Source organism: Moschus berezovskii, chromosome 7, assembly GCF_049115385.1.
Source record: "Moschus berezovskii isolate FMDL1 chromosome 7, NW_MosBer_1.0, whole genome shotgun sequence".
In the NCBI taxonomy this organism is placed as follows: Eukaryota; Metazoa; Chordata; class Mammalia; order Artiodactyla; family Moschidae; genus Moschus; species Moschus berezovskii.
The window spans coordinates 31901188-31921090 of record NC_142466.1 but is presented as its reverse complement, the minus strand read 5'-3'; the positions used below and the strand labels follow the sequence as shown (position 1 = coordinate 31921090).

At 43.0% G+C, this 19903-nt stretch overlaps 1 protein-coding gene across 1 annotated transcript in view; it reads left to right on the top strand.

Annotated features, from left to right (window-relative positions):
* ADAMTSL1 (ADAMTS like 1) overlaps positions 1–19903 on the top strand; it is a 529587-nt gene that overhangs the window by 413312 nt on the left and 96372 nt on the right. Inside the window, exon 21 of the mRNA XM_088837881.1 lies at positions 12292–12420. Coding sequence (XP_088694007.1) covers positions 12292–12420 — 129 coding nt within the window. The remainder of the gene's footprint in view (positions 1–12291; positions 12421–19903) is intronic.

Here is a 19903-nt window from a genome sequence, read left to right as displayed (position 1 = left end):
TCATGATCCAAAAGCTAAGCGGTTTCATGAGGTCTACAGGAAATGATTCTTTTAATGCTTCCATTTCTGACTCTTGAAGAGGCTTGCTTCCTTATATTGTTTGTGATAAATTGAAACGCTTGCCTTTGTTTCTTTTTTTTTTTATTGGAGGCTAATTATTTTACAATATTATATTGGTTGGTTTTGCCATACATTGACATGAATCCGCCCCGGGTGTACATGAGATCTCCTTCCCGAACCCCACTCCCACCTCCCTCCTCCCCTTATCTTCCCTCTGTGTCATCCCTGTGCACCAGCCCCAAGCATCCTGTATCATGCATCAAACCTGGACTGGTGCTTTGTTTCACATATGATAATATACATGTTTCAATGCCATTCTCCCAAATCATGCCTCCCTCGCCCTCTCCCACAGAGTCCGTAAGACTGTTCTGTATACCTGTGTCTCTTTTGCTGTCTCATATACAGGGCTATCATTAACATCTTTCTAAATTCCATATATATGAGTTAGTATAGACTCTTGAGAGTCCCTTATACTGCAAGGAGATCCAACCAGTCCATTCTAAAGGAGAGCAGTCCTGGGTGTTCATTGGAAGCACTGATGCTGAAGCTGAAACTGCAATACTTTGGCCACCTCATGCGACGCGTTGACTCACTGGAAAAGACTCTAATGCTGGGAAAGGTTGGGGGCGGGAGGAGAAGGGGACGACAGAGAATGAGATGGCTGGATGGCATCACCGACTCTGTGGACATGAGTTTGAGTGTACTCCAGGAGTTGGTGATGGACAGGGAGGCCTGGCATGCTGTGATTCATGGGGTCGCGGAGAGTCGGACACGACTGAGCGACTGAACTGAACTGAATACTGTATTGGTGTTTTCTTTCTGGCTTACTTCACTCTGTATAATAGGCTCCAGTTTCATCCACCTAATTAGAACTGATTCAAATGCATTCTTTTTAATGGCTGAGTAATACTCCATTGTGTATATGTACCAAAGCTTTCTTATCCATTCGTCTGCAGATGGACATCTAGGTTGCTCCCATGTCCTCTCTATTATAAACAGTGCTGCGATGAACATTTGCCTTTGTTTCTGTTTCCTTGTTCTTCTTATATATATGACCAGTTTGCAGATTCAATGAAAGAGTGATCTGTAAACCCTAACAGTTTCCAGAAATCAACACACATGTACTCTGCTAGCTGATGCTGACCTGCAGAGATGACTGGACTACAGGTGAACATGGTCCTGACGGTGAGGCTCCACCCACACTGCAGAGGTTCCGTGACTACAGCTCAGCCTCTGCTTTTTTGTTTTATTTTTAATTTAGGGTAATGTTTTTGTTCATTGGAAGGAAAGCATTGGTCCTTATCCTGTCCATGCCTCCTGTCACTTCTCTGGATCTGGCCAGAAACATTGGTGGCTGCCCCCTCCCTCAGGTGGCCCCATCAGTTCCGACAGTCAGGGTGTGTGCCTCATGCTATGGGAACAGAGAGTTCTAGCCCAGGGTCTTCTCAGGTATATCTATACCAGCTCCCTGAATCAGTCTCTTTTTTTGTTTTGCTCATTGTAAATGTGTTTTGTTCAGACCTTTTTTAACATTGTCTTAGTACAAATATATAATTTATCATTTCACTCCCTCTCTGCATCTCTCTTCTTTTTCTTCTAATTAACTTCCATAATTAAAGTAATCCTAGCTGATGGGATTGTAATCAAGCACAAACACAGGCGTGGCATTTCTCAGCAGTACTTACCTCACTAGGTAACTATCTAGGTGATTGAAAGTGGACTTAAGTTATTTTTCCTTTGTTTTTCTTTTTTTTAATTTTTATTGAAATATAGTTGATTTACAACGTTGTATTAATTTCAGGTATACAGCAAAGTGAATCAGTTATACATGTATGTCTATGTGTGTGCATGTTACCTACGCATTTCCCTCCCTATCTCCCCTTTGGTATTCTTAACTTTGATTACAAGACCTGTGAGTCTGTTTCTGTTTTGTAAATACGTTCATTTTTTTAAGATTCCACATAGAAATTTTATCATATGATGTTCGTCTTTCTCTGACTTATTTCACTTAGTATAATGATATCTAGGCCCATCCATGTTGCTGCAAATGCCATTTTGTCCTTTTTCATGGCCAAGTAATATTCCATTGTAATATGTACCACATCATCTTTGTCTATGCCTCTGTTGAGAGACACTTAGGTTGCTTCCATGCCTTGGCTATTATAAATAGTGCTGCAGTGAACTTTGGGGTGCATGTTTTCAACCTGAAATTTTCTAATATTGAACTAGTGGGCTTTCAAAAAAACCTCAGCTCTCACCAGGACTCAAGAAAAAATAACACAGTATAATTCATTAATGAACAAACCTGGCTGCGTGTCAGAATTGCCTCAGAATTTGTTCGAAATAGAAACTAGAGCTTCCATCCCACCACCTGAGTGTCAGGTTTAGGAGGTCTAACTGTATGACTCAATAATATGTACAAGCTTTTCTAATGATGTTGGATGGTCAATTGATTAAGAAGAATCATGTTCAATATAAACTTCTATTAATTGTAGATGCTTTGGTAACTCTGTGTTTTTTCTAATAGATGTAAGAGGGTCAATGATGAAGAAGAATTGTGTTCAATATCAACTTCTGTTACTGTAAATGCTTCGGTAACTCTGTGCTTTGTCTTAATAATGAAGGTAATAACACCTAAGTAGCCTGTGCTAACAAAAGTGCCTCTCGTGACAGGATGCACAGTTGTTACTTTCAGCAAAAGCTCAATGTAATTAATTAAGGGCTGGATTTAATTCAGTGACATTTGAATTTTATAGCTATATACACTTGCAGCTATAAAACCACCTTTATTATTAAAATTCCTGTAGGAAAAATAACTTGGTAATTGTGAGTCTGAAACTCTCTGGTCCCTAACCTACTTTTCCCCATTGGCAAAGTTGTTTTTATTACATAGTGAGGCAGCTATTTTATATATAGCAGGACAGATTATGTTTTTAACAAGTGTCCTGGGGGTTCTGAGGCAGCCACTCCACAGACAAGGATTTGGGATCTCTTGTTACAAGGACCGAACTTGAGGTCAGAGTTCTGGGATCTAGTTCAGCCCTACTCTTTGCTTGCTTTCCGACCTTGGGCAAACCCTGGGGCCTTTCTGAGCCTAAGTTCCTTGCATGCGTGAGTACTAGTCACTTCAGTCACGTCCAATTCTTTGAGACCTTATGGACTGTAGCCTGCCAGGCTCCTCTAGCCATGGAATTCTCCAGGCAAGAATACTAGAGTTGGTTGCCATGCCTTCCTCCAGGGGATCTTCCCAACCCAGGGATCGAACTCATGTTTCACGTCTCCTGCATTGGCAGGCTGGTTCTTTACCATTAGTGCCACCTGGGAAGCCCTTATCTGTATAAAAGATGGAAATCCTTTACCTGCCTCTCAGGGTTATTATGACAACAAAAATTCAGATAATGTGCATAGTATACTATATGTACATATATATTCATTTACTAGATATTTATCAAGGACCTACTATGTGCCAGGACTAAGTGGTAGGAATAAAGAAGAGAAAAAGAGGGATGTGATCCCTGATTTTAGGGAAGTTACCTGATAAAGAGTGGGAGGCAGAGAATACACAAGTAAGAATACACAAATTTTGGGTAGTTCTAGTGCTTAGGGAGAAAGTAAAATTGGCAGCGAGCTATGTAATGACAGGCAGGAGAGTGGTGGCATGCATGCTTTAGATGGCGTGGTTGGGAAAGGCCCCAGTAGGAGGTGACATTCGTGTGGAAACATGAATCACCAGAAGATAACTATGCAGAAGTCTTCAGGAGGAGGATGTCGAGGAAAGGGAACAAATGTGCTGATGTTCTGGAGGAAGGGACCGAAGTCCGGTGTGGCCAGAGCCACAGCAATCCATGGGGAGAGTGACCTCAGTGAGATAAGGAGCTGGGATGTAGGCAGCTGGCCTGAATACCTAGAGGATGGTTGGTCATGAAAGGAAGCTTGAAGTTTTGTTCTGACTACGCAGCCATGAAATTAAATGAGGCGGATGAAATTGGAGCCTATTATACAGAGTGAAGTAAGCCAGAAAGAAAAACATCAATACAGTATACTAACGCATATATATGGAATTTAGAAAGATGGTAACCTTAACCCTGTATACGAGACAGTAAAAGAGACACAGGTGTATAGAACAGTCTTTGGGACTCTGTGGGAGAGGGTGAAGGTGGGATGATTTGGGAGAATGGCGTTGTATCATGTATTTTATCATATGTGAAATGAATCACCAGTCCAGGTTCGACGCATGATACAGGATGCTGGGGCTGGTGCACGGGGATGACCTGGAGGGAGGATATGGGGAAGAGGGAGGTGGGAGGGGGGTTCAAGAAAAGGAACACATGTACACCCGGGCGGATTCGTGTCAATGTATGGCAAAATCAACCAATATACTAATGTAAAGTAATTTGCCTCCAATAAAACAAAATAAAATAAATAAATAAAAGACGCTTACTCCTTGGAAGGAAAGTTATGACCAACCTAAACAGCATCTTTAAAAGCAGAGACATTACTTTGCCAACCAAGGTCCGTCTAGTCAAGGCTATGGTTTTTCCCGTGGTCATGTATGGATGTGAGAGTTGGACTGTGAAGAAAGCTGATCGCCGAAGAATTGATGCTTTTGAACTGTGGTGCTGGAGAAGACTATTGAGAGTCCCTTGGACTGCAAGGAGATCCAACCAGTCCATTCTAAAGGAGATCAATCATGGGTGTTCATTGGAAGGACTGATGCTAAAGCTGAAACTCCAATACTTTGGCCACCTCATGCGACGAATTGACTCACTGGAGAAGACTCTGATGCTGGGAAAGATTGGGGGTGGGAGAAGAAGGGGACGACAGAGAATGAGATTGCTGGATGGCATCACCGAGTCGATGGGCATGAGTTTGAGTGAACTCCGGGAGTTGGTGATGGACAGGGAGGCCTGGCGTGCTGTGATTCATGGGGTCGCAAAGAGTCAGACACGACTGAGCAACTGAACTGAACTGAACACTGAAAAAGTACTAGATAATCTAAGCAGAGGCATTGTGTGATCTAATTCATGTTTCAGAAAGATCACCTTCAGTTCAGTTCAGCTGAGTTCTTGCTCAGACGTGTCTGACTCTTTGCAACCCCGTGAACCGCATCATGCCAGGCCTCTCTGTCCATCACCAACTCCCGGAGTTTACCCAAACTCATGTCCATTGAGTCCATGATGCCATCCAACCATCTCATCCTCTGTCGTCCCCTTCTCATCCTTCCCTCAATCTTTCCCAGCATCAGGGTCTTTTCCAATGAGTCAGCCCTTTGCATCAGGTCGCCAAAGTACTGGAGTTTCCGCTTCAACATCAGTCCTTCCAATGAACACTCAGGACTGATCTCCTTGAGGATGGACTGGTTGGATCTGCTTGCAGTCCAAGGGACTCTCAAGCATCTTCTCCAACACCACAGTTCAAAAGCATCAATTCTTCAGCACTCAGCTTTCTTTATACACCAATTCTCACATCCATACATGACTACTGGAAAAACCATCCCCTTGACTAAATGGACCCTTATTGGCAAAGTAATATCTATGCTTTTTAATATGCTTGTCTAGGTTGCTCATAACTTCCTTCCAAGGAGTAAACGTCTTTTAGTATGGCTGCAGTCACCATCTACAGTGATATTGGAGCCCATAAAAATAAAGTCAGCACTGTTTCCATTGTTTCCCCATCTATTTGCCATGAAGTGATGGAACCAGATGCCATGATCTTAGTTTTCTGAATGTTGAGCTTTAAGCCAACTTTTTTACTCTCCTCTTTCACTTTCATCAAGAGGCTTTAGCGTTCCTCTTCACTTTCTGCCATAAGGATGGTGTCATGTGCATATCTGAGGTTATTGATATTTCTCCCAGCAATCTTGATTCCAGCTTGGGCTTCCTCCAGCCCAGCATTTCTCATGATGTACTCTGCATGTAAGTTAAATAGACAGGATGACAATAAAAGGCCTTGACATATTCCTTTTCCTATTTGGAATCAGTCTGTTGACCCATGTCCAGTTCTAACTGTTGATTCCTGGCATGCGACTTCACTTTCACTTTTCACTTTCATGCATTGGAGAAGGAAATGGCAACCCACTCCAGTGTTCTTGCCTGGAGAATCCCAGGGACGGGCGAGCCTGGTGGGCTGCCGTCTATGGGGTCGCACAGAGTTGGACATGACTGAAGGGACTTAGCAGCATGCACACAGATTTCTCAAGAGGCAGGTCAGGTGGTCTGGTATTCCCCATCTCTTTCAGAATTTTCCACAGTTTATTGTGATCCACACAGTCAAAGGCTTTGGCATAGTCAATAAAGCAGAAACAGATATTTTTCTGGAACTCTCTTGCCTTTTTGATGATCCAGAGGAAGTTGGCAATTTGATCTCTTGTTCCTCTGCCTTTTCTAAAAGCAGCTTGAACATCCAGAAGTTTACAGTTCATGTATTGCTGAAGCCTGGCTTGGAGAATTTTGAGCATGACTTTACTAGCATGTGAGATGAGTGCAATTGTGCGGTAGTTTGAGCATTCTTTGACATTGCCTTTCTTTGGGACTGGAATGAAAACTGACCTGTTCCAGTCCTGTGGCCACTGCTGAGTTTTCCAAATGTTCTGGCATATGGAGAGTAGTACTTTCACACCATCTTTTTTTAGGATTTGAAATAGCTCAACTGGAATTCCATCACCTCCACTAGCTTTGTTTGTAGTTATGCTTCCTAAGGCCCACTTGACTTCACATTCCAGGATGTCTGGCTCTAGGTGCGTGATCACACCATCATGATTATCTGGGTCATAAAGATCTTTTTTGTATAGTTCTTCTGTGTATTCTTGCCACCTCTTCTTCATATCTTCTTCTCCTGTTAGGTCCATACCGTTTCTGTCCTTTATTGAGCCCATCTTTGCATGAAATGTTCCCTTGGTATCTCTCATTTTCTTGAAGAGATCTCTAGTCTTTCCCATTCTATTGCTTTTCTCTATTTCTTTGCACTGATCACTGAGGAAGGCTTTCTTATCTCTCCTTGTTATTCTTTGGAACTCTACATTCAAATGGGTATATCTTTCCTTTTCTCCTTTGCTTTTCGCTTCTCTTCTTTTCACAGCTATTTGTAAGGCCTCCTCAGACAGCCATTTTGCTTTTTTGAATTTTTTTCTTGGGAATGGTCTTGATCCCTGTCCCCTGTACAGTGTCACAAACCTCCGTCCATAGTTCATCAGGCACTCTATCAGTTCTAGTCCCTTAAATCTGTCTCAATTCCACTGTATAATCGTAAGGGATTTGATTTAGGTCATACCTGAATGGTCTAGTGGTTTTCCCTACTTTCTTCAATTTAAGCCTGAATTTGGCAATAAGGAGTTCATGATCTGAGCCACAGTCCGCTCCTCGTCTTGTTTTTGCTGACTGTATAGAGCTTCTCCATCTTTGGCTGAAAAGAATATAATCAGTCTGATTTTGGTGTTGGCCATTTAGTGATATCCATGTGTAGAGTCTTCTCTTTTGTTGTTGGAAGAGGGTGTTTGCTATGACCAGTGCATTCTCTTTACAAAACTCTATTAGCCTTTGCCCTGCTTCATTTTGTACTCTAAGGCCAAATTTGTCTGTTACTCCAGGTGTTTCCTGACTTCCTACTTTTGCATTCCAGTCCCCTATAATGAAAAGGACATCTTTTCTGGTGTTAGTTCTAAAAGGTCTTGTAGGTCTTCATAGAACCATTGAAGTTCATCTTCTTCAGCATTCCTGGTCAGGGCATAGACTTGGATTACCGTGATATTGAATGGTTTGCCTTGGAAACAAACAGAGATCATTCTGTCGCTTTTGAGATTGCGTCCAAGTGCTGCATTTCAGACTCTTATGTTGACTATGATGGCTACTCCATTTCTTCTAAGGGATTCTTGCCCACAGTAGTAGATATAATGGTCATCTGAGTTAAATTCACCCATTCCAGTCCATTGTAGTTTGCTAATTCCTAAAGTGTCAACATTCATTCTTGCCATCTCCTGTTTGACCATTTCCAATTTGCCTTGATTCATGGACCTAACATTCCAGGTTCCTATGCAATATTGCTCTTTACAGCATTCGACCTTGCTTCCATCACCAGTCACATCCACAACTGGGTGGTATTTTTGCTTTGGCTCCGTCTCTTCGTTCTTTCTGGAGTTATTTCTCCACTGATCTCTAATAGCATATTGGGCACCCACCGACCTGGGGAGTTCATCTTTCAGTGTCCCGTCTTTTTGACTTTTCATACTGTTCATGGGGTTCTCAAGGTAAGAATACTGAAGTGGTTTGCCATTGCTTTCTCCAGTGGACCACATTTTGTCAGAACTCTCCACCATGACCCATCCATCTTGGGTGGCCCTGCATGGCATGGCTTAGTTTCACTGAGTTAGACAAGACTGTGGTCCATGTGATTAGAATAGTTAGTTTTCTTTGATTCTGTGTTAGTTTTCTGAAGATCACCCTGGCTGTCACCAGAAGAGATTATTAATGAAGGGGCAGTCAGAACAAGGAAACCAGTCGGGATGACTGACCAGACAGACTGGTAGAGTGGTCCAGCTAGAGAACATGGCAACATCAGATTATAGCAACAAAGGCGCTGGTGAGATTTAAGGTATTTGTGATGTTAGAGCCAGGAGCCTTTTGGTGTCAGGAGGTCAAGTCAGTGAGCCCGTATGAATTCAGTGTCATTCCCACTGTACTCTCTCATTATCAGCATGCAGTAATTAGTCTCAACAGTAAGTATGAAATCACTCATCTTCACATCAGGTCATAAATAATCTCAAACACATTGAATACCGGTTAAATAAGGGAAAAGGCACATCCATGATCCCAAACACATTGAATATAGGTGTAATAAGGGAAAAGGTGCCTAAACAATCAGCACAGAGAGAGCCTGTGCGTATATTCAAAGGTGAACTTCTCAGAACATTCTCAAGTTTCTGTCCTTAGACATAATTCCAGTAAGCTAATAACCTATGCCTAGAAGGCAATTAAAGGGAAGAGGAGAAGAAAGAGGAATGGCTTCTGATATGAGGCCAAGTGGCAGTGTACACAGGAAGGAACGGTAAATAGCTGATGAAGAAAACAAAACATATGAAAAGCAGGTGTGGGACTCTGAAGGGCATTGGAGAATTATGGTTTTCTTCACAGTTAATGAAGGCACAGAGGAGTGAATGCCATTGTAGATTGTCTCGCCTATAAAATGGATGAAAGAAAATTAAATCCATTTGACTTACAAAAAGTTAAGCTTTGAGTATATGAAAACGGTCTCACATAGACCCTTATTTCCCCAAGGTGCTCAATAAATGTATCTTTTCATTGTATTTAATGATCGTATACATGAAGTGCTGTATTTTTAGCCCCACCTGATAAAGGCCTATTAAAGTATAACATACACAGAACTGCTACATCTGGGAAGATGGCATAGATGTATTTTCCCCTATTCTTCCTGGTAAATGCAAGTAAAATCCAGACATTCTATATAAAACATAAGAAGACCGAAAGTGGAGCGGAGAAAGCAGACTGGCTAGGGTCCGTGGGTACTGAAGAAGGACACAAGTGTGACTTCACTGGGTTCCAAGAGGTCTTGTTTGTTTGTTTGTATTATAAATCCCAAACTTGGAGCTGAAGAAGGTAGCTGTCAGGAAATAAACAGAAATAGAATAAAAAGTCCCACTAAAGCTTGCTCCCTCTACCCAGAAGACCAGGAAAAGGACAGCCTAGCAGGACAGTGAACTCTTAGAAAATGCTGCTCCGTTTCAAACACCACAGAAAACTGTATGGTCCACCACTACCCATACCAGAAAAGACTGAATGGAATGATTGGACTCCTCATCAGACTGGAACATGGTTCCCCAAGACCCCTGAACAGAGAAGATGGATTTAATCCCCACAAGGGTGCAATGTGGAGATCACACGGGGACCTGGGACTTCTCTCCTCACCCTGCAACGCCCCTCTTCCCTCTGGGGTGGTAGTAGAGGAAGCCTCCTGGAGCATTAGGACTTTGGCCCACCACCAGCAGTAACAACACCCTTCCCACAGCAGAGTCGGTGGGGAGCCAGAAGCTCTGCCCAGGCCCAGCAGTTAAGAGGAGCCCTCACATAGGTCACAGAGGAGGCCACGTGGAGAACGTGGACTTCTACCTCCACTGGAGAATAACCAGGTTACACCTCCCTCTCCCCGACCTGCGTGGTTTCAGAGAACAGCAGCTAAAACAGATTTTAATAAGGTCCAGAGTTGCAGAGCATGATCTGAAAATGTCCAGATTCCAAATGAAAAATCACTCATCATACTAAAATCCCACTTTTATCAACACTTTTTATTCAACATAGTGATGGAAGTTCTATCTAATGAAATAATCTGAGAAAAGGAAATAAAAGGCATATACATCAAAGGGAAGGAATAAAACTGTTTGCAGAGAAATGATTGCCTTCTAAGAAAATACCCAGGGTTCTAAAAGGAAAAAGTTATAGAACTAACATATGAGTTTAGTAAGGTTACACACTGTATAAAACTCAACTGTTTCTATATACTAGCAATGAACATATGAACACTGAAGTAAAAAATACAATATCATTTACCATCCCTTGAAAAAAGAATAATTGGGTATAAATCTAACAAATACAAGACTTGTGTCCTGGAAACTACAAAACTCTGATGAAAGAAAGGCGATATAAATAAATCGATACACAATGCTCATGGGTTGGAAGACTCAACACAGTAAAGATGTCAATTATCTCTAATATGATATATGTTTGTGTATTTCCTGTCAAAATCACAGCAAAATTTTATAGTTGTAGATATTATTCTAAGATGTATGTAGAAAAGCAAAGAAACTAGAATAGCAAAGAAGAATAAAGTGGGAAGAATCAGACTCAAGAATCGATTTCAAGATAATTATATAATTATAGTAATTAGGACTGTGTGGTACTGGTATCTTGAAATTGATTGGAACAGAAGGAGAATGCAGAAGTAGAACCACAAAAATATACCCAGATGATTTTGACAAATTGCAAAAGCAATTCAGTGGAAGAAAGATAGCATGTTCAATTAATGGTCATGGAACAATTGTGTATCCATTGGCAAAAAACAAACTTTGACCTAAATCTCATACCTTATACAAAAATTAACTCAGAATATATCACAGACCTTGCATGTATATGTATGGCTGAGTCCCTTTGCTGTCCATCTGAAACTATCACAACATTGCTAATTGACTATACTCCAACATAAAATTAAAAGTTCAAAAATAAAAATAAAGATCAAACGCCGACAAGAATGCAGAAAAACCACATCACTTATATATTACTGGTGGAAATGTGAAATGATGCAGCCACTTGGGGAAACAGTTTAGCAGTTCCTTAAAAATCGAAACATGTAACTACCATGTGACCTAGAAGTTATACTCCTGGGCATTTTTCCCAGAGGAAATGAAGACAAATGTTCACACAAAAACTTGGATAGGAATGTTTTTATATGCTTTATCTGAATAGCCAAAATGTGGACACAGCCCATGTATCCTTCAGTAAGTAAATGGCTGAACATACTTGGTACATCCATACCATGAAATACTACTCAGCAATAAAAGGGAACAAACTGCTGATACGTGCCACCATACTATGTCAGACCTGGAAGAATCTCCAGAGAGTCACTCTGAGTGAAAAAAAGCCAATCAAAAAAAGTTTCATACCATATGATTCCATTTATATAACATTCTTGAAATGACAAAAGTGTCAGAAATAGAGAACGGATTAATGGTTACCAAAGGATTAAGGCAGGGCTGGGACCAATATGAGGGATCCTTGTAGTGCTGGAAATGGAGTGTCAGTGTCCTAGTCATGATATCATAAGATATCAGTAAGATACTGCCATTGGAGGAAACTGGGTAAAGAGTACACAGTATTGCTCTCTGTTATTTCTTATAACTGAATGTGAATCTGCAACTATCTCAAAATAAAACTTTAATTCCATTAAAATGGAATCTATTAAACCTTGTTAGTTTAATGGTAAGATGTGCAAATCATCCCAGCTGTTTCCTTGCTCCGGCCTCAGATTCTTCAATCCTTATTCTTTTCTGACAATTCTGTGGTAGCTAGATAAGCAGATGGGTGGATGGTTTTTTTAGTTACAGTTAGAAAAGGAAAACATGGTCAATGGGAAAAGATGGGTATATCCCTTGTTCATTGTCAGTCATGTTTCAAGGGAGTGCCAAAAGCCCCCCATCTAATAAAATGTCACGTTCCGTCTCACCCTCAGGAAAGCCGCTAATGAAAACATCCCGAGAGACGGTGATCAACACGGAGGAGCCCGCAATCACAGTTGATATAGGAAGCACCGTCAAAACAGTGCAAGGCGTGAATGTGACTATTAACTGCCAAGTTGCAGGTGAGAAATGCACTCATTTGTTAATTCGTTTGTTCAGATATTAATGGATATTAGGTTGGGGGCTGAAAAGAGTACAAATTCTGCTCTCAGGGAATTGGGGCTACTAGGGAAAGTCAAGCACACTCAGTCACTCTGAAAGTGGAAAGTGCTACTGAAGCTGATCAGAGGAAAACTGGGATAGATGAGGGAGAAGAGGTTGCTTTTATCTCCATCCCACGTACTGGTGGAACACGAGCATGCAAGCATGGGGACAGAGGGTGTTCCAATGGACTAAAGAACGTAAGAACAATCATGTAAGTAGGGAAGCTGCAGGACTTCAAGGGAAACGTGACTGTTTTGGTCTAGTGGAAGCCCAGAGCTCAGAGATGGGGTGGGTAAGGGGGCTTAAACTTTAGTCACATGCGCTGCAACTGTGCCATGGGAGACTCTGAACACTTGGATGAGGAATTCAGACAAAGCAGGTTGGAAGTGGTATTAGGGGTCATGCAGTGTATAACATAGGTTGAATAAAAAAAAAAAATACTGAGACAGAGGGCCCGGTTAAGAAGCCTTGGTAGTTTAGGGACTTCCCCAATGGACCACTGATTGGGAATTCACCTTGCAGTGCAGGGGACATGGGTTTGATCCTTGGTCAGAGAACTAAGACCCCACATTTTTAAGGGGCAACTGAGCCCACATGCCACAACTAAGACTTCATGCAGCCAAGTATATATATATATATATATATATAAACACATATATGAACCCACAGCAGTTTAGATGGAACAGTGGTAAAGAATCTGCCTGCCCAGCAGGAGACATGAGCTCCACCCCAGAGTAGGGAAGATCCCCTGGAGAAGGAAATGGCAACCCGCTACAGTATTCTTGCCTTCCAAGGCACGAATACTTAGTGTAGACAGTAGCGATGAACAGCAGTAGTTCAGAGCAGAGGTACCGGGGCCAAAACTCAGGACAGTGGTGGTGGAAAGCTCAGGAGTGGATGGCAGGGGTAAGACCAACAGCAGCCTGGAGCTTACATCCGAAGTGGGTGGGTGGTTGTGGTTTAGTGTCTGACTCTTGTAACCTCATGGACTGTAAGCTCCTCTGTCCATGGGATTTCCCAGGCAAGAATACTGGAGTGAGTTACCATTTCCTGCTCCAAGGAATCTTCCGGACCCAAGGATCAAGCCCAGGTCTCCTACATTGCAGGCAGATTCTTCACTGCTGAGTCAACAGGGAAGCTTCTTTCAGAAGTGTGTAGGAGTTGTTTATGAAAACAGCCAGTGCTCTTGGGCATGTGATACAGATTTTGCCCTTGGGTAGCTCTTATAAACTCAGAGGCCTCTAGGGACCAGAAAGTCAGAAAGTGGAGGAGGAGTAGACCAGAGGAGGTGGTAATATGCCCTTCATAAAGGCATTTACCTTCAATTTAAAAACAGAAAACACCCACATAGAATGGGACAGAGCTCAGCTACCAATTCTCCCTTCCTGTGAACTGCTAGCCTGTCTGCCATAAGGGTTTTCACTGCCCCAATACAAAGGAGAAATAGATGACTCCCATGCCAGGGCCCAGCGACAGTCCCCTGATTGCTGTCCTCATCAGATATACCTTCCCATGGCACCCCAACCAAGGTTCCCACGTCATACCCTGTCTGAGAAGAGGACAGGCATTGGCACCCCCTGTTGTTGGTGTTTATTCATCTTAGATCTCAGCCCCAGCTTTGGAAAGTTTACCTCCGCCTGTGATTTATAAGGCCAGAGAGAATCCATTTTAGAAGTAGGAGGAAGATCTTCTAGAGCATGTTGTTTCCTAAGAACAGGCAGGTCTGGTTTTCTCCGAAATCTTCTGGTAGCTCTGCTGCTGCTGCTGCTAAGTCACTTCAGTCGTGTCCGACTCTGTGCGACCCCATAGACGGCAGCCCACCAGGCTCCCCCGTCCCTGGGATTCTCCAGGCAGGAACACTGGAGTGGGTTGCCATTTCCTTCTCCACTGGTAGCTCTAGGAAGCCCAAAATATAAATCTCTCTCTGTCATAATACATTAGCTTCTTCTTGGTAAAGCTTCCCTTGGCCTGTGCATCCAGCCGCCTCAGTGAAAGCCTGTAGAACTAAATTCCTTCAGGCTGTATACTCTCAATCAGGGTGTCCCATGAATGAGTTGTCCCTCTGTGCACAGACTGATGGTGAAGGCCAGATCCTTTATGCAGGACCATCACTCCCCATCTGATCTCTAGGAACATGTGCCTTGAAGACAGAACACCAGCTGGAGATAAGATGGGTCTCCCAATATAATGGACCATATTCAGTCTCCTCTTGAGTGTTGGGACTGGTAGGGCTAAAAGAGTGGGAAGCAAAGGCCAGCAAAACCAGGACTTGAGCATCTGAAGGAAGTTGGGAGAACCAGAATTCAGGTGGAGAAGTATTTATCACAGGAAAACTAGAAAAGTCGAAACAGCTTTGGTCAGCTCTTCTGGGCCACTCAGCGCTGTGTCTCCAACTTCACCCAGAGATTCACTCTTGGTAACCTGATAGTGAAATCCTAGGTTGTAAGGTCCAGTTTTTCCCTGGCCATGCACACTACATTACTAAAAACTTAGTTTTATTCATAGGACCATTTGTATTAATCATAGTTAAATAAAATAAATTTGTATCTCTGTCATTATGCCTTTTATTAAATAAGGTTTTTATTCAACATGGGCTTCCCTTGTAGCTCAGTTGGTAAAGAATCTGTCTACAATGTGGGAGACCTGGGTTCAATACCTGGGTTGGAAAGATCTCCTGGAGAAGGGAAAGGCTTCCCACTCCAGTATTCTGGCCTGAAGAATTCCGTGAACGTGTATGGTCCATGGGGTCACACAGAGTTGGACACGACTGAGTGACTTTAGCTTTCACTTTTATTCAACATAGATGGGAAAGAGCCTGCTTTTGATTAAACTGTTGGTCTGTGAATTTACTGGACAAAGAAATCATTCTTGAGCTGAGTCTCCAGTCGAAATACTGACAGCTATAATACCAAATAGCAGAAGAAACTATTTTTACTTTGATGCTACAAGTGGCTTTTATGACTCTCTTGTGACATAATTTTAATGGCTATATAATCATATTTTAAGAATATTACATAATTTACATAGAATAACTCATGTCCTTACATGTTTGAGTTGTTAGCAGTTTTTCATTAAATACCTTTTGCACATGTATGCTTTCAACATGTAAAATGCAGACTCACAAATTATTCCCACCCTTAAACTTAAAAACCATTAAACAACAAGTATGATGAGGCTTTTTCTTGAAAAATGATTCAGTCTCTTATACCACTTGTTCTCTATTGGAGAAGAATTCAGAAAACTGAATGTGAGTTAAGGGGTTAGAGGAGGAGGAAGCATTTCAGTCATTGGGAATCGGATGTGCAAAGGGCCTGAGGTAGAAAGAGCATGTTGCATTTAAAGGAGTGAAATGTGGCTGGCTTGGCTATAAGATGGAGAGGTTAGAAAACAGTAGGGTGGCTTGTGGTTGAGAGGCAGGGGACAGTCGGCAGGAGCTAAATCTTATGCCTTCCTAGGTTATGGTACATTGTGGAAAAGGGGAAGCTCTTGAAGACTTACTTAGGATGTAAAATCGTCAGGACTAGTCATGGAGAAATAAAGAGTTGAGGAGTCAATGATGGGCAGTGTATTAGCCAGGAAAGGCTAGCCTATGGTAACAGGTAGACCTCTAAATGTATAATGATGACTCAGACACAATAGAAGTTTATTACTTGCCCACCTAGGTGTCCAAAGAGTGGTCCTGGTCAGCTGGAAGGGAGGGGATCTGTCTCCCACAGTCCTTCAGCATCCCTGGACGCTGGTGGTTCTGTTATCCTGAATACATGCCTTCCAAGGTCTCCCCAGAAGTTCTATCTACCCTGTCAATAAGACAAGGAGAAAACAAAGTGTAGAGGATGGTTGAAATGGTTTTAAGGGTGATACTTGGCAAACCGGAACAAACTTTTTTGGCCAAGCCAGTAGCACGCATTACTGCTTCTCACATTCCTTCTTAGTCACATGGCCACTCACAGCTACCAAGGGCTGTTGGGGAATGTTGCCAGGCTGAGAACGAGGAGGTATTAGTCACTCAGTTATATGACTCTTTGTGATCCCATGTACTGTAGCCCGCCAGGTTCCTCTGTCTGTGGGATTCTCCAGGCAAGAATATTGGAGTAGGTTGCCATTCCCTTCCCCAGGGGCTCTTCCCAACCCAGGGACTGAACCCAGGTCTCCTGCATTGCAAGCAGATTCCTTACCATCTGAGCTACCAGGGAAGCCCAGGCTGGGTACCCAGGAAAAAGAAGGAATAGCTGTCAGCATCTGCCACAGTTAGTGTGAAGAAATGTAGAAGACTAAAAGCCTCCTTACCAGACTGCCATGGTTCTTTAGAATAATTGCTGATTGACATTTAAGTTACTATATTCTTTCCTTGTCTTGCACCAAGCCTTTAAAGAAGCTTCTAGAACTTATCATGTCAAGGTGTGCCTTTCAGTGGATGCCCCACCTCAAGATGTTGACAAGGCGTCATGGTGCAGGCAGCCTTCCAAGTCTAACAAGTGGTCTAGTTAACAAGAGTATCCTATCTGGGATTTAAAAAAAGATTATTATAGCATCACCCTACCTGGCAGCTCAGTGGATATTAAAAGCACTAATCCTCAAATCAAGTTAAAGCTCATTATGACTACACTCATTTATTGATCCTTTCAAGCAGCAGGGAGACCACTGTGTTGTTGATAAGATATGCCACAGAGCAGGAAAAGTAAAAGCAGTCCTTTCACTCCCTATTTTAGACACAGATCATACCAGGGAGTCCAGCGTGTGGAGCCTATCCAACTAACCTGTCAACAGTATAGCTTTGGACGTTGCTCTTCAGCAGAGTGTATTTTTTGTCATTTTTCAAACATTTCTTTCTGTAGAATGTGCTGTTATATCACAACAGGCTAGGGAAAAAAATCATCTTCTACAACCTGATAAGCTTCTCACCAAGAAGTGTACTAACAATGGATTCTAGAAACTTCCCTCCTAACAATAATCTTGATGTTACAATTACAGTAGGAAGGTTAATTCCAAAAGCAGAAAGCATTTAAGGATTGACACCAGAAATAGCATGCAGCAATTCAGAGCTTCTCAAAGGAGGCAGTCCCGTATAATGGCAGACAGTGTCATGTACTTGTTAGGATGGGGTTTCATGGCACCAAATGTACTGAGTTTGGATCCCTGCCTGCCATTTGTAGGTCACTGATTGATGGCAAAGTGAAGAGGGACTCTGTCCTCATGTAATCATTCAGGAATCCAAGCTAATATCTCTTTGGGCAGATTTCATAATCTTTTTGAGTCCCAATTTCCTCATCAGTAAAATGGGATTAATAACAATGCTTCATGGTAACTTTTTGTTATGTATGATACGTTTATTAAATGTTTGGCTGACAGCAAATATTCAGTTAATGTTCTTTCTCCCTCTAATGTGTTCAGGATATGTATAGCTTCTGACCTCAGTGCATTCCTGATGTCTTGGTGTTCTAAGCATCAGGGTTAGGCATGTATATCTGGTACCTTTTCAAGGGACTCTGGCATGTATGAGGGCTGATGATATTTTCTGAGGCATCATTGTCATGTCTTGAGAGAAAAAGGAAAAAGATGCCTCATTCTTTTTTTTCTGTTCCCATATTCCGACTTTGTAATACATCACAATCAGTCATGGAAGGGCTGGCTGTCATTGCAAAGCATCTTTTTGGTGTCATTCTCTTTAAGGCACACAGTCACAGGCAGGAATCCTTCAAAATGTGACACCAGCAGCATTGGTAAATTATTGATGCAGGTCTGTGTTTGAATGTGTCTGAGAGGTTTGCTCATCTGTCTATCACAGAATGATCCTTATAACATTTGGCTTCCCTCAGCATTGCTGTCACTCTATGGTCCCAGTTTTACAGAGATTGGAGGTTCCTTCCATCTACCTTCATTGTCCTGAACATGTCCATTTCTCCCATGAACTCTCCTGCTCTCAATTGACGGATTCAGCCCTATTGGTAAAGACTCTGTTTTGTCCTGTTAAACAGACTTTGTTTCATAAGGGCGTGATGACAAGAATGGAAGAAGCTTACACCCCCTTCCTGGAAACATGAGAAATGGCTCCATTCCTGGCTCATCTCTCTCCCTCCTCCTCCTTCTCTTTCTCACCATCCCTGTCTCTCCCCCTGGCTACCCTGACCAAAGAAGGTCACACAGGGGAGCAGCAAGTCTGGCTGTGGCAGCTGACCATGTAAACACAGTGTTGGTCCTGGAGACACACAAGGCATGGCCCGTGGGCACCGTCATGGAGACAGCATTCACCCCCACCATCTGCTGGCGGAACTGACAGCCCCCTAGTCCATGCCTCTTACTCGGCCTCCTCGCTCTGGAACAGCCTCAGTTCCTATCAGGGACTGTGCGCTTGCTGCCCACAGACCTCCTCCAAGGCAGGCGCCCCTGACAGGTACTATGTGTGAGCAGTTTATGGCGAGGGGAAAAGGGTGAATACTTGCAGAAGCTGGTTTATAGAACCTCCTTTTTCCTTGCATTTTCAGGAGAGAAGTGATGTGGGTGGGTGAGTGGGGGCTGTTTTTTCAACTTACTTTCCAGAGGCTTTCTCCTGAAGGCTATGGAATTTTTCCCCCAACGTGAAAACGGGGCTCAGGGTCCACAGTCCAAGCTGGCACGGCCGGGCACCGCAATGCTCTTGCTCTCCCTAGTGGCGCTGAGGTGAAATCTCAGCCTTTCTGCCTCACCTGCGTCTTTACTCCAGGTGTGTTTAGAGACAGTAATACCAGCCCGGCCCCTCTCATGCACCTGAGAGTCAAGTATCACAGTGTGCCCCTCTCTGATGGATCACCCCTCTTTTAACAGATCTGCCTCCTTCCTCCAGCCAGTCCGCCAGCCCCTCGGGATCCACGTTGAATTACGGGTAATCTGCACTCCAGCAAAAGGAGAGGACCAGACAGTCACTCTCCTGTTCCCTATAGACAGGGAGAGAAAAGCTCTACAGACGGGCCAAACACTTGGGCCACCCACCATAGGCTACCATTCCACCACTGGAAACCCATACCTGGAGCGGAGGGCAGCCAGGACACCGATGAATTCATGCAGAATGGTTCATTGTTAATGAGGCAACATGAGAACACTCTCCCACCCAGCCCCACTTCCTGCCATTGGGATCCCGGGAGCAGCAAGTGCTCCAGGGCTCATGATGAGAGCTGGCTGTTACAGAGTAGACTCTGAGTGCATTTTATTCATCAGAGACAAGCAGTGGGTACACAGGCGATGCCATGAAGGTGTCTGCATTCTCAACTGTTGACTGCCCACGAAGGGTAAAGCTACCCCTGCCCCAAGGGCAAAATCCATCCCCAACTCTGAGAAAGTACAGGACTAAAGTTCTGGCCCTGCCTATTCTGGCTTTTGACCCTTTACCTGGATTTGACTTTCTAAACATGCCCTGGATACATGTCC